General features: G+C 42.6%; 1 protein-coding gene and 1 long non-coding RNA gene across 5 annotated transcripts in view; one reads left to right on the plus strand and one right to left on the minus strand.

Moving 5' to 3' along the window:
• The window catches only part of LOC147337366 (transcription factor COE3), a 141,587-nt gene that overhangs the window by 104,960 nt on the left and 14,360 nt on the right, over positions 1 to 22,267 (minus strand). For 3 of the 4 annotated variants that reach the window (XM_086304319.1, XM_086304310.1, XM_086304328.1), the window contains exons 2-5: positions 19,456 to 19,612; positions 17,024 to 17,087; positions 14,345 to 14,400; positions 9,248 to 9,321 (exon numbers count right to left, since the gene is read on the minus strand). In XM_086304319.1, coding sequence (XP_086160445.1) covers positions 9,248 to 9,321; positions 14,345 to 14,400; positions 17,024 to 17,087; positions 19,456 to 19,612 — 351 coding nt within the window. Of the gene's footprint in view, positions 1 to 9,247; positions 9,322 to 14,344; positions 14,401 to 17,023; positions 17,088 to 19,455; positions 19,750 to 22,267 lie in introns of those variants that run through there. The other variant, XM_086304303.1, reaches the window with a different exon arrangement.
• LOC147337367 (uncharacterized) lies at positions 18,900 to 19,738 on the plus strand. Its single transcript, XR_015130786.1, has 3 exons — positions 18,900 to 19,098; positions 19,235 to 19,297; positions 19,475 to 19,738. It is a non-coding gene; the product is annotated as an uncharacterized LOC147337367 (long non-coding RNA).

Here is a 22,267-nt window from a genome sequence, read left to right on the forward strand (position 1 = left end):
ACGCTTTGGAAAGATTGTGGTTAAATCTGTTCACCCTCACGTGTCACTCCGTCTATATGGCCACAGGGACGACGGCCAGGTTTGCACATGTGCAAAGCCACGCCCCTGGGACGAGGACAGGCTGAATGACATCGTTACGTAGTGAAAGGTTGTAATTGGATATCCCGGCATCCTGACGCTTCACACCGTGTTCGTAACCATGGCACTAAGGGCCGCGCTATGTGACGGCCTGGGGATGAGGACAGGGTGGTGTCGCCATCCCGTCTCTTTAATATTTAAACATTTCACAAAAGCCAAGAGTGTAGCTCTCAAAGCACTGTGTGCTGCTCTTCTGGAGGCTTCCAGAACTTGGCCAATCAGAGCGAGGTGAGTTTTTTTTAGAGAGTCTTAAAGTCTTAAAGTGAGAGGCAAAGCTGCCCTATTAGGGTTAGGGTTAGGAGCGAGAAATGAGAAGAAGGACGCTTCAGTGACCTCTCATGCAGCCTTCAACGGGGTGAAGCTGCTTGGGCTGGAAGCTGATCAGCTGCAAATACAAACTGCAGGAGAGTTGCTGCAGAGCTGATTGGGTTTACAAAACTTTAATGTGCCATTTATAGTATTATTTTTTCAGAGGGATGTGTTGTTGTTTTCATTTGTAGTTGGTATTAATTACTACAAAAGGTGGACAAAGTCGATTTAGGACTCAGAGTTCAAACTAAACCAGCAAAATAAGTTTTTAATAAACAGTCAGTAAATCAACAGAAATAATGAATAACATTTGTGGCGTTCACTCATGTGTCTTTTTTTTGAGGATATTGACTGTGAATATTTTTATTTTTCATGAAAACATGCAGATGATGTTAAAGTGTTTTTACTGCCCTGAGCAGTGCCTGCAGGCGTTCCTCTCAGGCTTCATGTTCAACCTCTACCAATCAGAGGGGAGGCCGAGCAAGGCCAGTTTATTTGTAGAGCACCTTTCAACAACAAGGCGACACAAAGTGTTTTACATGCAACAACGACTACACAGTATGAATAAATACTTTCATATTTAATTAATTAAAAGAGCCGAGAGGCAGATGGAACCGCGGCACACGTTTAAAAATCAAACTGAAGTATTTCTGAGATCTGAAGACAACAACAAATGTGGAGTCCGATCTTTGAATTTCACAACAGGGATGAATTTACGTGTTCTTACTAACACATTGCATGTTGATAAACATGTAAAAACTTTTTGCTTCCACTTGGGTTGAGGGGCCAATCTTCCTCATACTGTCTTGGAAAGAGTCAGTCATGCTTTTGATTTGGGAAGACAAAACCCCACTGCTCGACGTTTAGCTCAGATGAGATGATGCATCTGAGATGAGAACGTGTTACTCCGGTTTTAGCTTCACCTTGTTGGCTTATTGATTATTTTTAAGAGAGTAAATGGGTTACCATTTAGCTGACTGATCTTTTGCGCCAAGTCTCTGGAATACTGGAATTATATATTAGAACCGCCCCAAATGTTTCTGCATGTAAATGTTTATTGAAGACTGATTTCTGCTGTCTTTAATTCAAGCCAAACCTCAGCATCTTGTAATTGTTTCAGTTTTCAGGCTTTTTTTCTCTTTTTTCCTGCCTGTGAAGCACTTTGGCTTTGGTTCTTTTAAATGTACTATAGAAATAAACGTGACCTTGACCATTTCATGTAAAAATAAACACAAATCATCTGCTAGAACAGCAAACCCCAACCCCCAGGCCATGGACCAGTACTGGCCCGTGAGTCGTTTGGCTGCGAGAGTTGAGGCTCGGGTGTGAAATTTATGATTTCAGGGTTTTTAGCGTTATTTTTTTAATCATTTTTATCGTTAACTCGGTTTCCCTGGGTCTTTTCCCGTGTGTTATGAATAATATTCCTTTTTTTGGTACTGTTACTGGTTTTATTTTGTTGTATTTATCCGCGACACCTTAAAGGCCAGTCCGCGAAAATATTGTGGAACATAAACCGATCCGTAGCACAAAAAAGGTTGGGGACCGCTGTGTTAGGACATAATGACATGAGGAATGTGAACAATGATGTTTATCGGACAACAGACCATCAAACAGACCATTCCTGTCATTATCAGCAACAGAAGCTATAAAAATGATGAAAATACAGTTAAACGTCTAAAATAATTCTCCTTCAGATCTTTGCATTTTTCAAAGCCGTCCAGTGGACCAAATTGGAGTGTTGTGCAAGCCAATTCTGGGCCCTGGGCCTTATTTTTGAGATCCCTGTTGTAATCACTCAGTTTATGTTTGCATAACTTATATTCCAGTGGACTGAAACTTTAACATAAGCTTCACATTCAGTACAAAAACATTTAAATGCTGCACTTTTTGTTACATTTAAGCTCAGCGTACTTTTAAGCTGCAGCTCGGTATCACTCCCAGTTTCTCCGCCTCAGAGGACATTTTTCAGTCAACAATGAGACAGAAACGTTCAGATATTTGTCAAAATTAATTTACAATGGCGAGCTCGAGCTTTCTGAAATGCAAATATAAAAAAATCTGACACAAGCGATCCATCTATCATTAAAATAACAACACGATCCCGACACAAGATCTAATTTTCTTCCTTCTGACAAGCTGCTCTGCACAATGCTTTTCTCTTATCGCTGCGAGGGTCATTAACATATCTTCCGGTAATTCTTAAAAATTAATCATATTGCATATGACCCGTGACGTCGCCCCATGCTGTCCTGAATCAAATTGCCATTTGACAAACAAGCGTCAAATCGAGGCTGCGAATGCCAAATGAGTCGCTTTATGAATCATTTATCACACCGTTTGATCTCTAAGTACAGAAAAATCATAAACCGAGTGCCGTGTTTGTGTCTCTGTATGGACGTGTGACTGTTGCCATAGAACGCGCCACAATAATTTATTCCCCCAGCTACTTGGAGCCATTAGTGAAAGTTCCAGGAGACCAATTAGCATTGGAAACCCACTGGTGCTGCTGTGGTGACAACCTCCTCCAAACTGCCAAAGAAGTGTTATAAACAAACTGGACCCCAGGAGCACTGCCGGGGCCCCTCCAGGGACCTGGGGCCCCTTTCCAAAGACGAAAACAAACCTTGGCTGAGCGTCCACAATATCGCCCTAATGACGTTTCCCCCCGGGCCGCAAACAGGCTAACACCACGGCCGGCTAATGACTGCGAGGAACAACACACACAGACCTGAGAGGGGATGAGTGTGTGTGTGTGTGGCTAAAATAAAACAAACAGTGTGTGTGGTGTTGCTGCTGTCACTCATTTGGCGGCGAGAGCTCGTCCCTGCTGCAGAGAGAGACTGGTCGTACACGTACACACACACACTCTCTCTCTCAGGTCACCAAAAACATTGGAGCCACAGGAGCCAGTTTGGCCGGCGAGCCTCAGACAGGCCACACAAGCATCATTACCGCTGGCTGCTCCTCCTCGCCACTTCAGACGTCACCACAAGTGGAATCTACTTAAGCCACAAAGAGAAGGTTTGTCCAGGCATGTCGGTGCTGCTATCTCTCTCTCTCACACACACACACACAGAAAGAAAATAAACAGCGATTCCCACTGCGTCACTAGGATCACAGCATCCAGATAACACAGAGTGGGACGGGCTGGGGATGCAGGGCTCGCTTTCAAAGGGCAAGTGTTGTAATTACCCAAAGGCTTGGAAAACCACAGCAGCCGCCAGGCCCGCTGATTCGCTCCAGCCCGGCCTGGACGCCACCTTCCTCTGTGAGCGCGGCAGCAGGTTTTCCTCAGCATCGCCCGAAGCCTGGCAGCCAACGAGGCGAGGCGAGCCGAGGCGAGGCAAGCGGCCCGGAGCTGGCGAGCCTCTGGGAGCCTGCTGGCAATGCCGCAGTGCCAACCTGGCTGCCGCCGCTGCAGCGCCTGCTTCTCACTGCTTCTCGCTGCTTTATGATGGCAGAGATCAGTTTAAGAAGGGCTAATGTGAATCGGTAATATGATGGCGAGGTCAGAGCTCAAACACACAGTGAAGGAACCTGACAGTGTCCCAGAGCGGCTTCCAGAAAAACAGATACCACCAAACCCAGTTCCAACTCAGTAACTGAATAAAAATCCAGAATTTAATCTGCGATAATCCAGGAACAAACCAAATCACACCACAGATAATCCAGAAATGTGTTTCACAAACACTCAGATGGAAACCTGCACCACTGCAAACCCAAAAGCTCAAAACTTTTGAGAGTTTGTGATGTTTTCTCTGTAACTAGTAACTTAAACTGTTCAGACTGAGGGTCCCTCATTTTAACATTTACATGTACTTTCTTCAAATTAGTGCATCCGCTGCACATGTGCTGTATTTTGCACTGATGCTGTAGCATCCTGGCTGGATGTTCTCCAGGTTTACAGGATGAAGGGACTAAAACATTCAGTTACTTAGGCTGGGATTTGTTTTCATGCTTGAATAACAAAGCTGTGACGCCATTAGTGTAGCGCGTAACTGGACAGAGTGATGCTCTGTCACTGTCACTATCTCAGTGACAATTTCTGAGTTCGGTGGTTCTTGTATGATTAAAGTGCATGAAAAAGGTTTTTTTCTACATGACTGTTAAATGTATATAAAATATAAATCTGTTAGTAACCAACAACTCAAGCAGTGAGAGCATAATGTTTCTTTTTCAGAGTTTTAGGCAGGTTTAAAACCTAAACATAGGCTCAAATCAGATCTAATACCAGTTTCATCAACATACTGACCAACATGAGAAGGATATCAGCAAAAAGTAGGATGATGAGGCCTAGAATTCACTACCAAGGGCATTCATTTCTTTCATTTTTGCTGCATTCTTCAAGATTTATGAGGGGGGGGGAAAAGAATGACTAGATATCAGACTTTTAAGGTCTAAAACAAGCTCAGTTTAATGTAAATACTGACTATTTCATGTCTTTTCAGGTTTTCAGGTTTTCCTAGAAAACCTAACTACTTTAAGACCCGAAGAAACCCAGAGAATGTCTCTATTTAAAAAAAACATTAGAGGGTAACATCCTGCAGCAGGTGCTACACCCAAAGGTGCAGCATCCAGGTAGACAAACCAATGGGGACGCCCATAAAGACGACCTCACCTGGGGCCATGGAGGCAGAGAAACACGGAGCGCGTGTTAGAAACAGCGAGGCAGTCTCTGATGCCTCACTCATTAGTGAATGGAAACACAACATCCATCAGGGGGAAAGCTGGTTAATAATCGCACTCAATCACATAATGACTGAAGCTCAGAGACGCCGACAGCCAGCCGTCGTTATGGAAATGAAGCTCGTATCGACGGAATCTCGCAGGGGGAAGTGAGCTCGATAAAAAGTGAGAGCAAAAGGGAAGTTCACAGATACTCAAGTCTGGCTGAAAAAGCGGGAGAGATAAACGGCAGAGCAGGAGGCGGATGCAAGGTCGAAAATGTCAGACCTGTTCTTGTTTTAACTGCTTCAAGTTCAACTGAATGGTACAAACTGAGTTTTCTGCTCACTGTGTAAACCAATCCAACAAACATTTAAACCTGTTTATTCCATTTTTAACTTTTTAATAACATCTTAACAGTTTGAAAATCAGTCTACTAAACATTTAAACAAGTTCCACTCTGAGCTGTTGCTGGTTTTGCCCAGTTTACTCTAAAGATGACCCAGTTTACTCTAAAGATGACCCAGATTACTATACACACTCTATCAGGTTAACATTGTCAATTTTATTTTCAGATTTGCACCAACTCACCACACATGTGTACACTTTACATTAAGGTTTACACCGTTTTTTACCTATTTTTTAAACATCTTAACAGTGTGCACCCAATTTAACCCAATTTACCACATATTTAAACTGATTTTAAAGTTATCAGTTTCTCAAACCACTTCTAGATAAACTTTTTGCACATTTGGCTCTTTTTATTTTATAGATAACTCAGTTTAATGTCCACCTCCAAAACTGCACACCTAGGTAGCTAGGCCCATCTTTTCCAGATTTACACCAACTATTTTACTCCAAATATGCACCAATTTATTCAAATGTTATGATGGCTAAAATTTTATGCAAACATGAACTGAGTGATTACTTAATTTAAAAATTTTGAAAAAAACTGTTCAGGTTCATACAAAGTTGTTACTATGTAAACTGACTCGCTGTACATTTGGTCCAGTTTACTGAGCAGATTACAACGTTACTGGACTATTACTGTATACTGCAGCAAACTCATAATCTCAGTCACCAAGGTCTGTAGCCTGATTGGTGACACCCTGGCAACCAAGTGATAGGAAAAATGTGCATTCCCGGCTGGCAAGTGGTGACTGGAGGTTGCTGGCAGTCAGTCGCTAAGAGGGTCCTGCACCAAAAACCTCGCTTTGGTTGCCAGCAGAAAGCTGCAGTCATCCATAGTTTGCATGGAAGACACAAACTTCTCTGCAGACATTCACAAAATACTCACCAAGCTGGTGAAGCTGTGAAAAGTGGAAACAGAAAGAGTTTCCCTTCAAGGTTTTTTCCCTAAAGATGTAACAATCATTAACCCCAGCAACCGCTCTCCAGCCATTTAGGCAAGTTTTACCTATCAGTGACTGGTCTCCAGGTCCTTGGCACTAAGGCCTAAGTCAGTTAATACAGCCAGATTTATACAAAATTATACACTGACAATCCAGTTAACTCCAAATATACTGCATGTACTAATTCAATAAAACAATGAATCCAATCTATTCCCTTTATTGTTTTAATGTAAACCAGCTTGTGGAACACATTTGGCTCAGTTTATCCCAGATGAGCCAGTTTATTGTAGTGCACCTAAACCAGTTAACTCTACAAACAGACTAGTTAACATGTAAACTAATTTCTTCATTCATTCACCAATTCACTGCCCCTAAAAAGTTATAAAAGGATATAATGTCCACATTAACCAGTTTATTCACACTGGGAAACAAACAGATGAGCGATAAATAAATATAAACCATCAAAAATGATGTTTTTTTTCCTACATATGGAGAAACAGGCTGCTGGAGCTCCAACTGACACTTCAGATTCAGTTGTATTTATATATTTGTGTGTTTGTGTGTCCTATTTTCACCATGCTACACACACACACTATGGTTGTTCTTCACTCCTTCACTCCTCGGTCTGAACCAGTAAAACCATTAACTCACAGACGACAGCAGAGACACGCAGGGCAGGAAACGTGTTGATTGGTGTGATGAACAACAACCCAACAGCTGCTCTTTTTTCCTCTCACAAAAACACACACAGAGCGTTCAGGCCAACAAATGTACACACACACTTTATCAATACAACCTCGAATAACGAAAAGCCGTACAGGAGTACCTTTAAAGTTACAAAATACCTCAAAAAGGGAAGAAATGAAAATATATTCAGGCACAAAGCTGCCACTAGAATGAAAGCAGAAACTAGAAAACACAACGGAAACCAAATCCATACACAAAATTTAAGATTTACAATTCAGGTACAGATTAAAATGTGAAGATAATTAAGAATTCAAATAAAAATGTAAAAGTGAAACTAAATTCTGATGTAAAACCATCATCAAATCTACATCTTGTAAAACATTTTTAAATGCCCTCACTGTGTAAAAGTAACATGAATTTCACAACGTCCAAGAAAACGACACCCAAACAAATACAAATTTTATTATAGACCTGTATTATATACAGGGCTCACACAGGAGCTTGAAATCATTGAAAATGGTTGAATTTTAATGCTGTTTTTCGAGGTTAGACAGGTGATTGGATTTTGGGCATAGTGCATTTTTATCTAACAGAGGTTTATTTATTAGATGGAGAAACAAATTAAGTCAGAAAGCTTCTGTGCCACCTCCGCCAGTCTGTTTCAGTGGGTGACGCCCCCCCATGGACAGTGGGACTCAGAGGTGAGTGCACAGACATGTACAAATACATATTATCAATAACACAAGCAACTCTCCTGCAACTCAAACATTAGCCTAGCACAACTAGCCAACTTACAGCTAACCGAGTAACGGTCACACAATAAGAAAGTTGTCACCGACCAAAGACAAACATCTGATCATTAGGCCATGTTTTCATGCGCTTTGCAATCTGCAGCATTTCTCAAGTGTTAAATTCGTTTTTTTTGTTTTTGTTTTGATGCCTGACACTGAACCGACTAAGCTCATTTTGAAAAACAGCTCAACTTTTGTGAATCACCTGTAAAATTAACAACACTATTTCGGGATTGTGTTCAAATCTTGCCGCATTTTTTTAAAACCAGGCCCTAAGGCTGCATGTTTAAATAAAGGCAGATAAATAATGTGTTCTAAATGTAAATAACAATATATCATTTTTAATGACAGATTCACATTGAGAGACAAATTTTCTAATATTTTTAGTAACGAATTTATTTATAGAATTTTAAGCGAAGATGAAATTGCCAGAAAACTGCTTGGACCCTGGAAAAGGTGTCTGGACATTTTTATAGCAAAATTAGTCTTTTCTGATTAACTTAATGAACTGACTAACGTGTTCACAAAATCTGAAGATGATATTTGTCCTAGAAGAAGCACATACACCGCTCAAACTCTGGGCTTGGAGAGGCCTCCAAAAGATTAACGCTTAACATTCCCAAAGTTGAGTGTTTTCATTTCCTCGGAAGAATTTAATCTAACATATAACAAAAAATGAATACATCATTCCATAGAAATTATACCCAAAACTAATCGACAATAATAATGACTTCCAGCTTTTTATTTTCCTTCTTGGACTCTTTTAGAGCAGCTTTGCATGATTCACATTTCAAAAATAATCCTTATTTATATTCTACTGTACTCTCTTTACACCCCCACCCTCTCTGAAACAAGACTTTTTAGCTCCCGTCTCATTAAGCCTGCTTATTTGTGATTGGCCGGCTTCTATCAGTTTCTTTGTTTTTGGACACACCTACAAAATTCTGTTATTCAGTTGTTTAAATTTGATCAGTTATTTACATTTTAAACACCTTCTTCTCTCAGAGACAAAAACTCTTCTTCACATCTAAACTTCTCCATTATCCAATCATCTTTTGGTTTAAATATCACAATCTAACAACCACGCACTTCCTCTGCAAGCATAATTAACACTCCACACACACACACACTGCAGGGAGATAATTACACTGCACTGTTATTAAACCATGCTTCAGCCTGAACAAAAACACAAATTAAAAAGTCACAGGTTTGACAGAAACTGCCGCCTGCTCTCCTGCCAAAGTGCCGCTGAGCCAAGCGCTGAATCGGTGAACAGACAGCACATCTGTTTTTTTATCTTACCTGCACATGATCTCGTGGGTGAGGAGGACGCGACACATCTCCGGGTTCTTGTCCTGTCCTTCATACAGGATGGGCTGATGGGACAGAAGCAAACAGCTGATTACGACAGAGAACTCATCTCCTTAAAACTCATCACATGAAATCGTACGGCCTACAATCTCATTTATTTTTCCTCCCACAGAGTACAAATCTGCAAATGGGTAAACAACTGTTAAACAAAACAAGACAAATCAGCTCATTGTGATTGATGCATTTTAGCTGAATATGTTAAACGAGTTAAACTAGTTAAAAGAACCAAACTCTGTCAAAATATATCTGCTTATGAGGTAACCAGTTTTCACATTCAAAAGTTAAAACTGGGCTTAAGGAGATTTAACCGCAGCATCATCCAGACTCTGAACTGAATAAAACCAGCTGGGAACCAGTTTTAGCAACTGGGGATCAGACCTTGAAGGACCCCACTGGGTGGTGGTCAGAGGTGAACTGGGCACCCTACCCTGGAGCCTACTGTGGGAGAGTTCAAGTACCTCAGAGTCTTATTCACGAGCGAGGGAAGGCGGGAGATTGTCACAGCATCTGCAGTGATGGGAACGAATTACTGGGCCTTTGTGGTAAATGATAAATGAACTAGTTCTAATAAAGCACTTCTCGACTCTATTGGAGAACTCAAAGTACTATAAACAACACGTCGCATTCACACAAGCACTTTCTACTTAAAATTCACATACAGTCACACTCCAATGGACGCATCAGAGAGCAACGTTGGGTAGTATCTTGCCCAAAAGGTATTTGGCATGCAGACTGGAGCAGCCAGGGATCGAATCACCAGCTCTGCCTCCTGAGACCTGTGGTGAAGAGAGAGCTGGTCGAACTAGTCGAACTACCTCTAAGGCTAGAAGCAGTGGGCAGGAACCTAAAAGTTAAACTGCAGATATCAGTGGTTGAAATGAGCTTCCTCCGAAGCCTCAGACACCGAGTGAGGAGCTCAGTCATTTGTCAGGGACTCCAAAAAGGAGGCAGTTGAGGTGCTTCAGTATCTACCCAAGACTCCTCTTTGAGACCTCGTCAGTGAGGTGTTTCAGGCATGTCCTACAGGGAGAAGACCTCAGGACATGAAGGAGAGATCACATCTCTCGGCTGGTCTGGGAATGTCTCCATGTTTCTCCAGAAGAGCTGGAGAAGGCGGCCGGGCATCTCTGCTGCCCCCGTGAGCCGAACCGATATAGGTGGCAGCAAATGCAAAAGCAACCCCCCCCCCCCCCCCAACCATTTAAACTAGTTTAGTCTGTATACTAGCATTCATCGCTTTCCTGCCGTACATCCGGTTCAGCTTCAATCTGATCACCTGATATTTAGATGTGTCCAGGTGTTCCTTTTATTTTGTCACCCCCCTCTGCCTATCCACAGTCTGCACCAGTAATAAAGTCAAACATGGCCTCCAACCATTCACACCTCCCACCACCTCCCCTTTTGGTGGTCTCAGCCTCCTCTGGCCTTCCCAGAATTCCCTGCCAGATGGCGGGTGGCGCCCCAGGATGAAGCCCCCCTCCTCATCCTCCACTCTCCCTCCTCCTCGCCCCCGCAGAGCTGTCGTGTCAGAGTCTGGATGACGGATGACCGCTGTGAGTAGGGCTAGGTGTGCGATTGTACTCGTATATGGGTGTTTGTGGGGACCCACGTCCTTATGGGGACGTTTTTGGAAGGAGAGGGCATCAGTGCGGGTTTGAGGGCTCGGGTTTGACTCTGCCTGATTTTCACCGTGATGGGACTCCTTTATTTCAAAGAGGGCCCTCACAGAGACAGAAGCAGAAATGTGTGTGTGGTTTTTGTAATACCCTGGTTGTTGTAAATGAACTCCACTAAAAGCACACGGGTGTGTGTCCTCACCCCTCCTCCTCCTCTTTTCTTTTTTCCTGCGATGACCTACTGCTACCTCATCCACCTTTATAGTCAAAACAGACCTCCACCCTGCACACACACACACACACACACACACACCCTGGGGGACCATACTTTTAGGATAACGACCACTTCTGCATTATTGATCCCGATCCTGGCTCTGTTCCTCTGGATTAAAACGCTCCAGTTTGACCAGGAGGGATGTGGATTGCATCAGGGACACACACACACACACACACACACACACACAGAGAACTGGTGGTCGATATTTATACATCATCATTCCTGATGCATGAGTCCTGTGAGTGCGTGACTGCATGTCCACTTTCATGCTTATTTGCAGGTTAATGTCCCCTTTCTGCGGGGACACACCTCAGACATTTTCAGACGTTCACATGTTTAAAAAGTGAGGACGAGGCCGTTTTGGAAAAAATAATGTTGTTTATTAGAAAGTGAATATTTGGAAAAGGTGAGATGTTTTGGGCAGGACTGAGTATCTTTATTAAAATTTTGTTCTGAGTAAATATTTCACAAAAAAACTTTGAGAACAAAAACAACTGTTTTTCAGATTAAAGTTCAGCAGCCTTCAGAGTGTGTGTGTGTTTGCAGTGACACTAAAAACGCTGTTTACATGTCACTTTAAAGTGTTTCTCATTTGTCATTCAAGCACTGATGCATGTTTTGTAAAGGGAGCATGTCGGAAAGTTACAAATTTGTTTGTCAGTGAACGTTTTAAAACGTGGGGTTTCCAAAGATATAAAAAGCTTAAGGAGAAAATCATGAACCTGGGGTGTGAACGATTTGGAGCACATTAAGACTTGTTTTAGAAGAGGAGGCTGATTTTTACAAAAGGTTAAAAACAGGAAGACGAGGCCTACATTGAGGAAGTCTTCACAACAGTTCGCTTAAGACGACGTGAGAAACGTGTGCTGAACATTTCTTAACCCTTTCGAGGCAGGCGTTGCCGATTTGCAACAGTTAAAAACTAACAACCTGATTACCCCACATACATATTTTATGAGTTTTTTTTTACTCAGGAGTACCACTGCAGGACTTGGTTGTGCATTAGCAACAAAAAGTTTAATTTGAGCCTGAGAGGGTTAAATATGAGTTATTTGAGCTCAGAAATATTTTCCAAAAGGAGCACAAACACCTCCCGCGGGGGTCTCCCGGTGTGTGAGCCCCTCGGCCTTGTTGCATGATGTGACTCACTGTGCAGAAGTTACTGTGCCAGCTGCATCGCTGCACGGTCCAATCTGCATTAATGCAGCTCCTCCTCGCTCTGACAAACCCGTGGACGCGGGGCTCCTAACAGCTCCTCGACGGGGATTTATCGATCCATGGGGACTCCAGCCGACCTGTCTGTCAGGCCTGCCTCTCCACCAATGGGGTGTCGTGTACTGGGAGGTGAAGGTGTGTGTGTGTCATGGAGGAGGTGTCAGGATTATTGTCTCCAGTGTGCCGCCGCTGCGCCACATTAGGGCCTATTGATCGGTTTGGCTGACGCTTTGTCGGGGAGCCGCTTGGTACATCGATCGGTGACATGCCGACAGGCAGCCGGGAGGGTTGTGATATGACGGGGGATAAATAAGCTGAAGCTGGGAGGAGAAGCGAGCACATTTGGATGTCTTTTAATATTTACAGTGACAAACATCTGAGGTAGAGCGCTCGACGAGAGGAACAGGAGGATCTGGAGGAACGAGGAGGGAGGTCAGCCGGCAGCGCTGACAGGAATGTGGAAACATTTGGAGGTTTTTGTTGGCAGCGAGGTCGTTCACAGGTTCAAATCCCACACGGGGGTTTCTGAGTGAGTGAAAACCGGAAAGATGGGAGGACGTGGAGTCAGCTGAAGCCCGAGCTACATCGAGTGGAAAGGAAAACACATCAGTGCTGCTCGAGTTTAAGAAAGTAAGGAGGAGGCGGAGGAGGACAGGAAAGTTTAGTTTTAACTTTAGGGGAACGCTTTAAGATTACAGTAGGTTTGAACTATGTGCCTGAAACCGGCAGAGAAGTCTTGTTTGTTACGCGTTCGGGGACACTATCAGGCAGACACAACACATGAATAATCCTTAGTACAAATCTATAGGAGATGCCTGCATAGCCAAAGATGGCGTCCCGCCCCCGTCCACAAAAGAACCAAAGAGCAACCGCACCGGAAACAAAAGAGCCAATCATGTTGTTGTGCTGATTGCTCCGATGGTTCTGGATGATTTCCATTAACAGTAACTCAGCGGCATATCAGAACAATCGTGTTCCACACTGAAAGAACAGATTTGATTTGATCTTGACAGTCGGCATTCGACTGATCCATGGAACATTCAACGATCCAACGCATTCGTCTGACCTACTCCAGTATTCTTACTCTGACAACTCAACTTTGTTCTTTGCCCACTAATTCTTTTTTCATTTGATGTATGTTTTCACCCTTTTTTTTTTTTACCACCTCTGACAATATTATCTGATTTATTTAGTTTGTCTATTTTTGACCGAGATTGGGAAGGACTTGCAAGAAAATGGCACAGTTTAAGGTATTCAGTATTGGAGTCGATCCAGGAATCCCTCAAAGGGTTTTACCTCTATAAGATCTGCATCATAGCTTCAAAAATACAACTCAAACTGTATTTGGGATGAATTTCAAAGCCAGAAATGAGACACCAGTACAAAAATCTACAGATATTAATAACCTTGTGTCACCCTCGGGATTCCCATATTCTTGTCTGCCATTCACCTAGGGACCATTTTTGAACCGAGGACAACACAAGGGTTACCAACCTTCTATAGGTAATATTTAGAAACAGCCAGAAGACAGGCTCTGATTGGTTAAGATGGTTTCCCGAAAAATATCAAACGACTCTGAAAAATTGTATTTTGAGTCGTGTTCACGAGACGTTTCTTCTGCTCACCGTAAACTACCTTGAAATAGAGCGACTCTAAAACTCCAATGCAACTGTTTGCTTGATGTTTGTAAGACTATTCAAGCCCACTAAAATATTTCCCAGTTGTGATTTATTTCAGTCAAACTAATCTAGGCTTTGGGGCTCGATCCAGGCAGTCTCCAGGCTGCAGGTCGTTGTGCAGAAACACGCTGTGTGACATTTAAAACACGCCGCTGTGACATGTGCAGGTGTGTAAAACAAACTCACTCTGATGTAAACACTATGAGTGAATCAGAGCTCAGGTGTGCGTGCGCTATCTCACCTGTTTGGTCATGGAGTCTATGAGCCGGACGTAGAGATCCTGTTCTGTCCTGATGCCTGAAAAACACACAGAGAGAAGCATGAGCATACACACACACACACACACACAGTTCAGATATAAATTACTGTCATCAACATGCCCGCGTTTGCCTCTTATGCTAATCCGCCCCCAACAAAGGATCTGATTCCTGATAACGTGCTGTAAATGAATTCTGTTCCGATTCATGTCCTGGTTGTGTATTTGTGTTTTCTAGCGCTCTTGTCGTCTCGCCCCGGCGTCGCTCACACCCCTCAGCAAAAACAAACAGCGGCGCTGCTCCAGAGCTGTTTATTATTTATGGGCCAGGCCGCCTTCTCCGGCCCCCCCGCCGCCTTTTTCCTCAAGGATAACAAGGAATCCTCATTCTCCAACAAATTAAATATCAATCAGAGCTGCTTGTCTTTTATTAGCCATGCATCCGGGCGTAAATGTGACACAAACACGACATGGGGTGGAGGAAGTAAATTGCAGGGAACACCTGTTAGCGGCGGAGCAGCTCTAATTGTATTGTGCGTTTGAGCTTTTTTTCCCTCTACTTCTTGCTTTGCGGGCCGTTTGCTCGCAGCTTCCTCTGCTTTCTAATTGACATGATTCACTCCTCGCTCTGCGGCTGAGCGCTGAGCAGTCTGCAGCCTAAATGGCGGCTATCCGTCCCGCTTGCAGATGAGGTCAATTACCTCGGTAAGATGCTAATCCGACGACGCCGACTCATATTAGAGTGATTTATCCCCCTTTGGAAGAAAACGCTCTTTTATGTCCCACTTTATCTGGCGTTTCTGCGGGGGTCTGAGAGCATTACGGCCGCCCTCCTCCTGCAGCTCTGGACTCGTGCCAGCACAAAGGCGAGCTGTGTGTTTTGAATCAGCAAAAGATCCCTCCACTTCCCCCACACCACACCACACCACACCACCACCACCACCAACCGATGGACAAAACAGAGCTCAGATATTCCAGATGTCCGCCGCTCCGCGTGCTGATAATGAAAAAGTTTTTCCAGCCTCGCAGTCTTAAAAGTGCACAGCTGAGTTAAACTCTAACTCCGGTGAGGTGACCTTTAATATAAATTCCATCTCCGCTAATTCTAAACTCTAAATCATCCAGGAAAAGTTCAACCGCAAACCAACACAGACAGTTTCACCTGTGGGAAAGAGCGATCATTAACTCGACTTCATCAATCAATACTGCAAATCTAAAATGCAGCCTGAACAAAGACTCGGCTGACCTGCAGCAGCAGCAGCATTTAAAAATGGCTCACTTCGGCTTTAATTTCATGCTGTCAGTCATTCTTTAAGAGCACAGCACATGCAAATGTGTCTCCAGTGTAAGGAACATATTATTGATGGGTTTTTGGACTTGGACCTAAACAACCTGCAGCATGCTGGCAGAGCGGGCTGCTTCACATCTGCCTTCATTACTCATCACGAACATTGAGAATTAGCAGAAATATTGGCATTATTTCCATTATGCTTTGACCTCAGATTGCATCATCAGTGCTTTCGTTGTAGCTTTTTTACATGCTGCGAAAGGCAGACGCTTCTTTCTGCAACATGATTGTCTTACTTGCACTAGATCTACTGAATTTCGTCGCCGTCACGCTTACCGTAAGTACGTGACAGCCTTCTGCCTACGTAAATGTTACAAAGAACGACGAATCAGAAGAGGGATTTATTAAACCCGTTTGTTCCTGCTGTTTTTTACTTCTTGTCTTTGTCTCTACCGCCTCTGTAACCATCCTCTCTGCCTCTGGTCTGATTTCATTAACTCTTTCCTGCTTCAAACACTCCTAAAATCAAACTCCAAATTCTTTCAGCTCCAATAAACTGATCAATATGTGGCTTTTTGAAAAACAGGATGTACAAGGTTTAGCAAAGTTAGACATTAACAGGAAGTGAGCTAGCTAGTCCCTTCTACAGATGGTACAACCTAATCTGACTGAAGGATTTCTTTAAACTAAACTCTATTGCTCTGATATAACTTTGGACTTTTGTTTTAAAACTAAACAGCACTGACGTAAAATGCTAAAATAGACCAAACTTCAGCCAAAGAACCTCTGATCCATCCAAAACACGAAGTTAGTCATTAATTAGTCTGCTGTGTGGTTTGGGTTACTGTGAAGTCCTGATGCTAAACTTAGTGTTCACACTGAAATCTGAGAGCGATTCTATTCTGAATAGATATCAGTAGTCGGGGATACCAGGAGCCTGTGAGCTGCAGTTACACCAAGAGGGTTTAAAAACTTCGTCTGAACAGAAAAATAAAGGAGAAAAAACCAGAGCCTCATCCAACACAAGAGACACCTGGACCTGAAATAAAGAGACGCTGCAGTTTTCTGCAAACTGGTTTAGTGCAACTGGAAACCAGTCCTAATGAAGAAGCCCTGGTTCAGAGTCAGGAGCTACAAACGGACTAAACAAAAACAGGAAAATCTTCTTCAGGGTTCAGTTAACAGGAGGAGGCAACGGAAAAACTCTGACAGTAAATATGTGAGGAAAAAGTTGTAATTTTTTTCTTTTTCTACCTTCAAAAATGACTCGCTAGCAGGATGTTTACAGCTTACAGAAAGCATTTTCAACCCTTTTTCTTTATACAGACTTCCACCTCTGATTCCAGATCAGTGGCATATTCACACACTCGGCTCACCATTGCTGTAGAGGAGCTGTAGCCTGTAGTGGATTCCATTGTTGGTCTTCTCGCCGTTGTACTCCTGTCACAAAAACACAAAGTACACGTTAAACAACGACATCCTGACTGTGCATTTGACATGTAAGAAAGTATTACAGAAAGGTTATTTAGAAATCCTAAGAAAAGCAGATGATGATTGATGATGTGTTGAAGTAAAAGCCACTAAAAGGACGCCTCTGCTGAGCTCACCGAGCTGTGAAACATGACAAGTTGTCAACAAAAGCTGGTCCAGAGGACCCATGGTCCTTTTCCCAAATATTAGAGCTGTTAGGTATCATATTAGCCTGCTATTCATGTTTTCTGCTCCTGTCAAAGAGTAAGGAAGAGCAATGTAAAAGCTAAAAAAAAAAAAAAAGAGTCTGCACCGCCACCAAACCACAGTCTAACCAGAATCTCTCAGTTAAAGGTGTTTACACACTTGGTCAAGTGCAACACACCAAATACTAAAAGCAAAAGACTCCAAGCAAATCAAAACCAAACAACACACAAAAAACAATAAGCTGAAATTAATTTAAGCTAGCAGCTGAATGACACTCCCTGTAACCTTTGACCTCTCTGATCCCTATGCTCCTCTGAAACGAACACAAAACTCCAATAAAGTCAGATTAGAAGACGTTCATGCTCTGTGTTATCAGGACACGTCCCAGAATGCATTTCACACCCATCCTTTGTATCCAAGCATCACTGTTTTATGAGGAAAATAACAGATTTGAGTTTAAGCTTTTATTTTGAAATTTACTCTGAAATGTTTTTGGAGGTCTCGTCGACAGGACAGGTGATGCCATACCTGACCTCCGCAGCTCTCTGATCACTTTCTTACCTGTGTGAAGGAAAAGTTTAGGGTTTTATTTCTAATTACGCCTAAACATGCATTTAACTGTCAGGTAATCTGTGCCTCAGACTCTGTAGTTAAAAACATCCTTTATTCTCCATCCATCCGCCTCTTTTCTCCTTTTCTTTCTGTCTTGACCTTTCCTCCTATCTTTTTCTTCTCTTCTCTCTTTCAACCTTTACTCCCCTTTTTTATCATGCCTCCCCTCCTCGCTCTCCCTCCTTTCAGCCTGCGTTGGTCGGCCACTCGGTGCCAACTGTGCCCGGGAGTGTTGGCTCAGTCCCAGTGTGTTTGTGTTGGGGGGGGTATCAGGGCGAGAGACTCGAGGTCAAAGCAGAGGTGAGGTGAGCGAGTGGGTAGAGAGGAGAATATGGTGCCAGCTGGCAGCCAATCAAAGAACAAACACCCACAAACCTGTCGGGATGTTATTATGATTATCACCAGTGTTATTAGCAGCGGAAGCGATTCTCATGTACTTTCTGTATATTGTCAACAACAGATCCAAACTTGTGTATTTTTGGATATTTACACTTCATTTTAACTGCCAAAACATTCTCTTTCAACATGGGACCCGTCTTACAGATGAAGTTCCACATAACCAGGATTTCATTGTTGTTACTGGGGCTCATTAAACCCAACAGTCACATTAAAACTGAGGTTTTCTGTATCCAGCTGACAGGGCAGCATGAGATCAGAAAACACAGACATCACAGATTTGGATCACCAGCTCAATGGGTGTAATTTAAATGTTAAAAATCAAAAAATAAAACTAATGAAAATGTCAAAAGATGCAGTTCCCCTAGTGTCCTCTAGAGGCTTCCGCAGAAGGCCAGTCTCCACGGACTCGCATGTTAAAATGTCGAACTTTAAATGATGCTGTGCGTTTAATTGTACTAACAGACTGTCCAAGAAGTCTGAGTTCCAGTTTTAGAGAAATTGTAAGATTTTATCTGGATGATACTGATTAGCAGGTATCTGTTTCTGAGTGTGAAGCTATGAATGAAGCTTGCTAACTAAGCTAGCTAGCCTTAGCTGCTAACTTAGCTCTACCCTCTCGTCCAAACATGGTCACTTCTGACTACAAAAAAGTACCATGGCAGTTTTCAGAGTTAAACCTTCAAAATAAAACATAAAACAATACCCGATTCAAAATTCAAAAAACCTCTGGACCGCTTTCTGTGTTACTTTAAAATCGTTCCCTGTAAGTCTTGCTCTGACCACATGCACTGGGCTCTTGTTATTTACTGTTAATCATTAACATGTTTCCTGCTTTATTTTGTAGTCCTGTTAGATTTCTTTTCATCCTTTGTTCTCTTCCTTCGTTTTTTCTCCATAAGAGCTTTGCTTAAGATTAAGAATTAAGGGGACATTACCTGACATGGGCCTCTGATGTATGAAAGGTAGGAACATTTACTACAAATTAGATCTTTTCCTGGTATTTTAGAATTTTAAGCCTAAAAACCTGACCTCTTCTTTTCCTGTCAAAGATGTAAATTAAAAAAAAAAAAAACACCTAAAATCTGAAGAAGATTCTTGAAGAAATAAAAAATCTTTTCACCTTGTCTTTCTCCACAAAGTCCACGTAGGAAGTCCTCTCGATCTCCACCGGCTGACCCTGACGGTCGTACAGCGCCAGCACGAAGTGGAAGAAGTTGGACTTCCTCAAGTTGGATGGAGGCTGTTTCTCAAAGTGAGCTCGGGCTAAACCAACCCCACTGAAACAGAGAAAGAAAACGTTACCTTCCAACTCAACAGGATCACACACACTAATCTGGACAGCACAGTGAATTGATTCATATTGATTTATAGGCCCGTGTTGCTGTGGTGGGCACCTTAAAAGTGGGATGATCATTTTCGACTTGGAGTTAATAAAAGCTCAACAACAGAAGAATTAAATGAAATGAATTCCAAATCTTCAGAGTGGACATAATCATGTGTGAACATTGGGCAAGTGGCTTCAGTTACTGAAAACAACATTAATGGTTTACAACTGGTTCTTTCTTCTGTAATCAGAATGACTAAGGTGCTTCCCTTTGAAGGTGGCGGTTTGTCACTAGTGGACAATCCAAGATCCGGATGTCAAGGTAACCGGTTTCATGTGTTTACTACCATGTCCTATATGTCAACTTAGCAGTTGGAGGTTAGTAAGCAGTTAGCTAGCTAGCTTCCATGTATGACGATATACCGTAATCTGTCCAAAGTATTTCTAAAGAACTAAAATGTACAGCAGTGATGGTTAATGGTGAGAAACATGGTGGCTAGCTACAGAGCTATAGTTAGTGTAATATGAACACATTAGCACAGTGAAGACGGAGGATGACGGTTAAACTATTGGTCAGGGACAAACGCCATCATATGACAGGAAGAAGATGCCAAAAATGGATCAAACTAAAGCCAAGAAAACACGAGACATGATCAGCGTGAGGTTAGTCATTAATGTGCTGCTGCGTGGTTTAGATTAGTCGCTGTGAAAGACAGCGAGAACGATCACTCAGGAGTTTTTGGGGGAAAACAAAAAACATTAATCCAACGCAGGAGACGCTTTGACTGGGAACGACACGCCTGATACGACATCAGCGACCATGTCTTTGTGCTGATCATCACACAGTGTCATACACGCAACGTTACCACAAAGCGGACCAATCACAGACGCTGTGGTATGCGTTGCCATTTTATTATTTAGATTTAGAAGGTTTTACAAATAAACCCGGACACATAAATAAATAAAAAATAGGGTGATGTGAGTTTTCTGGCCTTCACAAGGTTATAATTAATCTTTGCTTTTACAGATATTGGGATGTGGCGTCTCCTCTGCTTTCATTAACATTAAATAAAGAGATGCAAAGTCACATGATAAACTGTTGCTGCAGGAAGAGGTTAAATAAATGAGTTTAAAGGCAGCAAATTAAACTCTAAAGAACAAAAGAACAAACAAATTTTTATGTTAAATTATTTTTTTGTTACATTTCAATAAAAAGGGAGGCAGAAATGAAATCATTACCGAGAGTATTGCTTCTAATGCTGATTATCATAATGTAAACAACCACCGGCTGGGGGTCAGAGGTCACCCTGCTTTTGATTTCCAACCTCCAGAATCTGAGGAAGCCTTTAACTGAGTGTGAAAGCTGCAAAAACATCAACAGTGTCAGCGGCTGATTTTATTTTGGTATGGAAAAAAAATCCTTGTTGATCCTGAAATAAAATCAATGCTCCAGCAGGAACAGACCTCTGCTCTCAGCCCACAGAAGCGCGATGTGTCCGAGGGGGAGACGCTCCAAACAGCAGCTGAATATTTTTACATCAATCTCATTTTCCTGCTCGTTTTGTTTCCTAAAACGCTTTATGATCAATATGATCGCCGGGGCACAGATAAATATTTATTCATGCTCAGGGTTTGTTTTTGGAAGCTCGCCCGTGCTCTCTCTCGGTCTCCGAGCTTCCCGGCTCACGGGTGTATTCCCCAGACGGCAGATTAATACAGCCGTGACCTTTCTGCACCCCCATTACCAATGCTTAATGCCTCATTTGTAGGCCAGTTTGTTGAAAGCTAATTCCTCCAACTCGCAGCGTTTGGCCGAGTGAAGAGTCTGCAGAGAAACTCCAGGAGGAGGAGGAGCAGCTCAGGTGTGTGTCGGTCAGGTTTTAAGGGGGGCTCGGTGGGAATAAGAGCAGCTGAGTGTCAGAAAACACAACAGTGTTAAAGTAAAAATAACACCGAGAGGAATCACAGCGAGCAAGTCTTCAACACGTTCACCGACAGATATTTTCAATGAGATCCCGAGAGAAGGAAAAAACTCCACAAGCATCTGTTTTTATCCATGTTTCTATTTTCATACACCTGACAGGAGCTACGCTGGAAACACAGCGAAAAAATAAATCCTTCAACAATAAAACAGCATCGAAAGCCCACAAACAGGCTCCGTGTTTGATACGAGTCAGTAAACAAAACCGATTATCTGTCAGTTTTCACATGAAGATGGAGAAAACTGAGTCTGATTTACTTTCCTGGACCCCAAGTTCCTGATAATAGTACCAATTGCTTGTATTTCAGTGGACATTCACTTGTGAAGTCTGGTCTCCAGGTCATGGAGGCAGAAGCCAAAGCACAAATACCCAAACCCTCTTTCCCCAGCAGGCTTTCCCAGCCAGGAGAGAATAAATTAAATCCACTTCAATTTTATTTATAAGGCACCGAATCACCATAACAGTCACCTCAAAGCGCTTTGTATTATAAGGTAAAGACCCCAAATATCAAACGACCCACTTTGAGTAGCACTTGGCGACAGTGGGAAGTAAAAACTTCCTATTAACAGGAAGAAAACTCTAACAAAACCAGGCACAGGAGGGGCAGCGATCTGTTGGTACCGGAT

This window comes from Aulonocara sp. 'chitande type north' Nkhata Bay, linkage group LG2 (genome assembly GCF_057382095.1).
Source record: "Aulonocara sp. 'chitande type north' Nkhata Bay isolate Kocher_YH1m ecotype deep benthic linkage group LG2, A_spYH_male_GT1.1, whole genome shotgun sequence".
Lineage (NCBI taxonomy): Eukaryota > Metazoa > Chordata > Actinopteri > Cichliformes > Cichlidae > Aulonocara > Aulonocara sp. 'chitande type north' Nkhata Bay.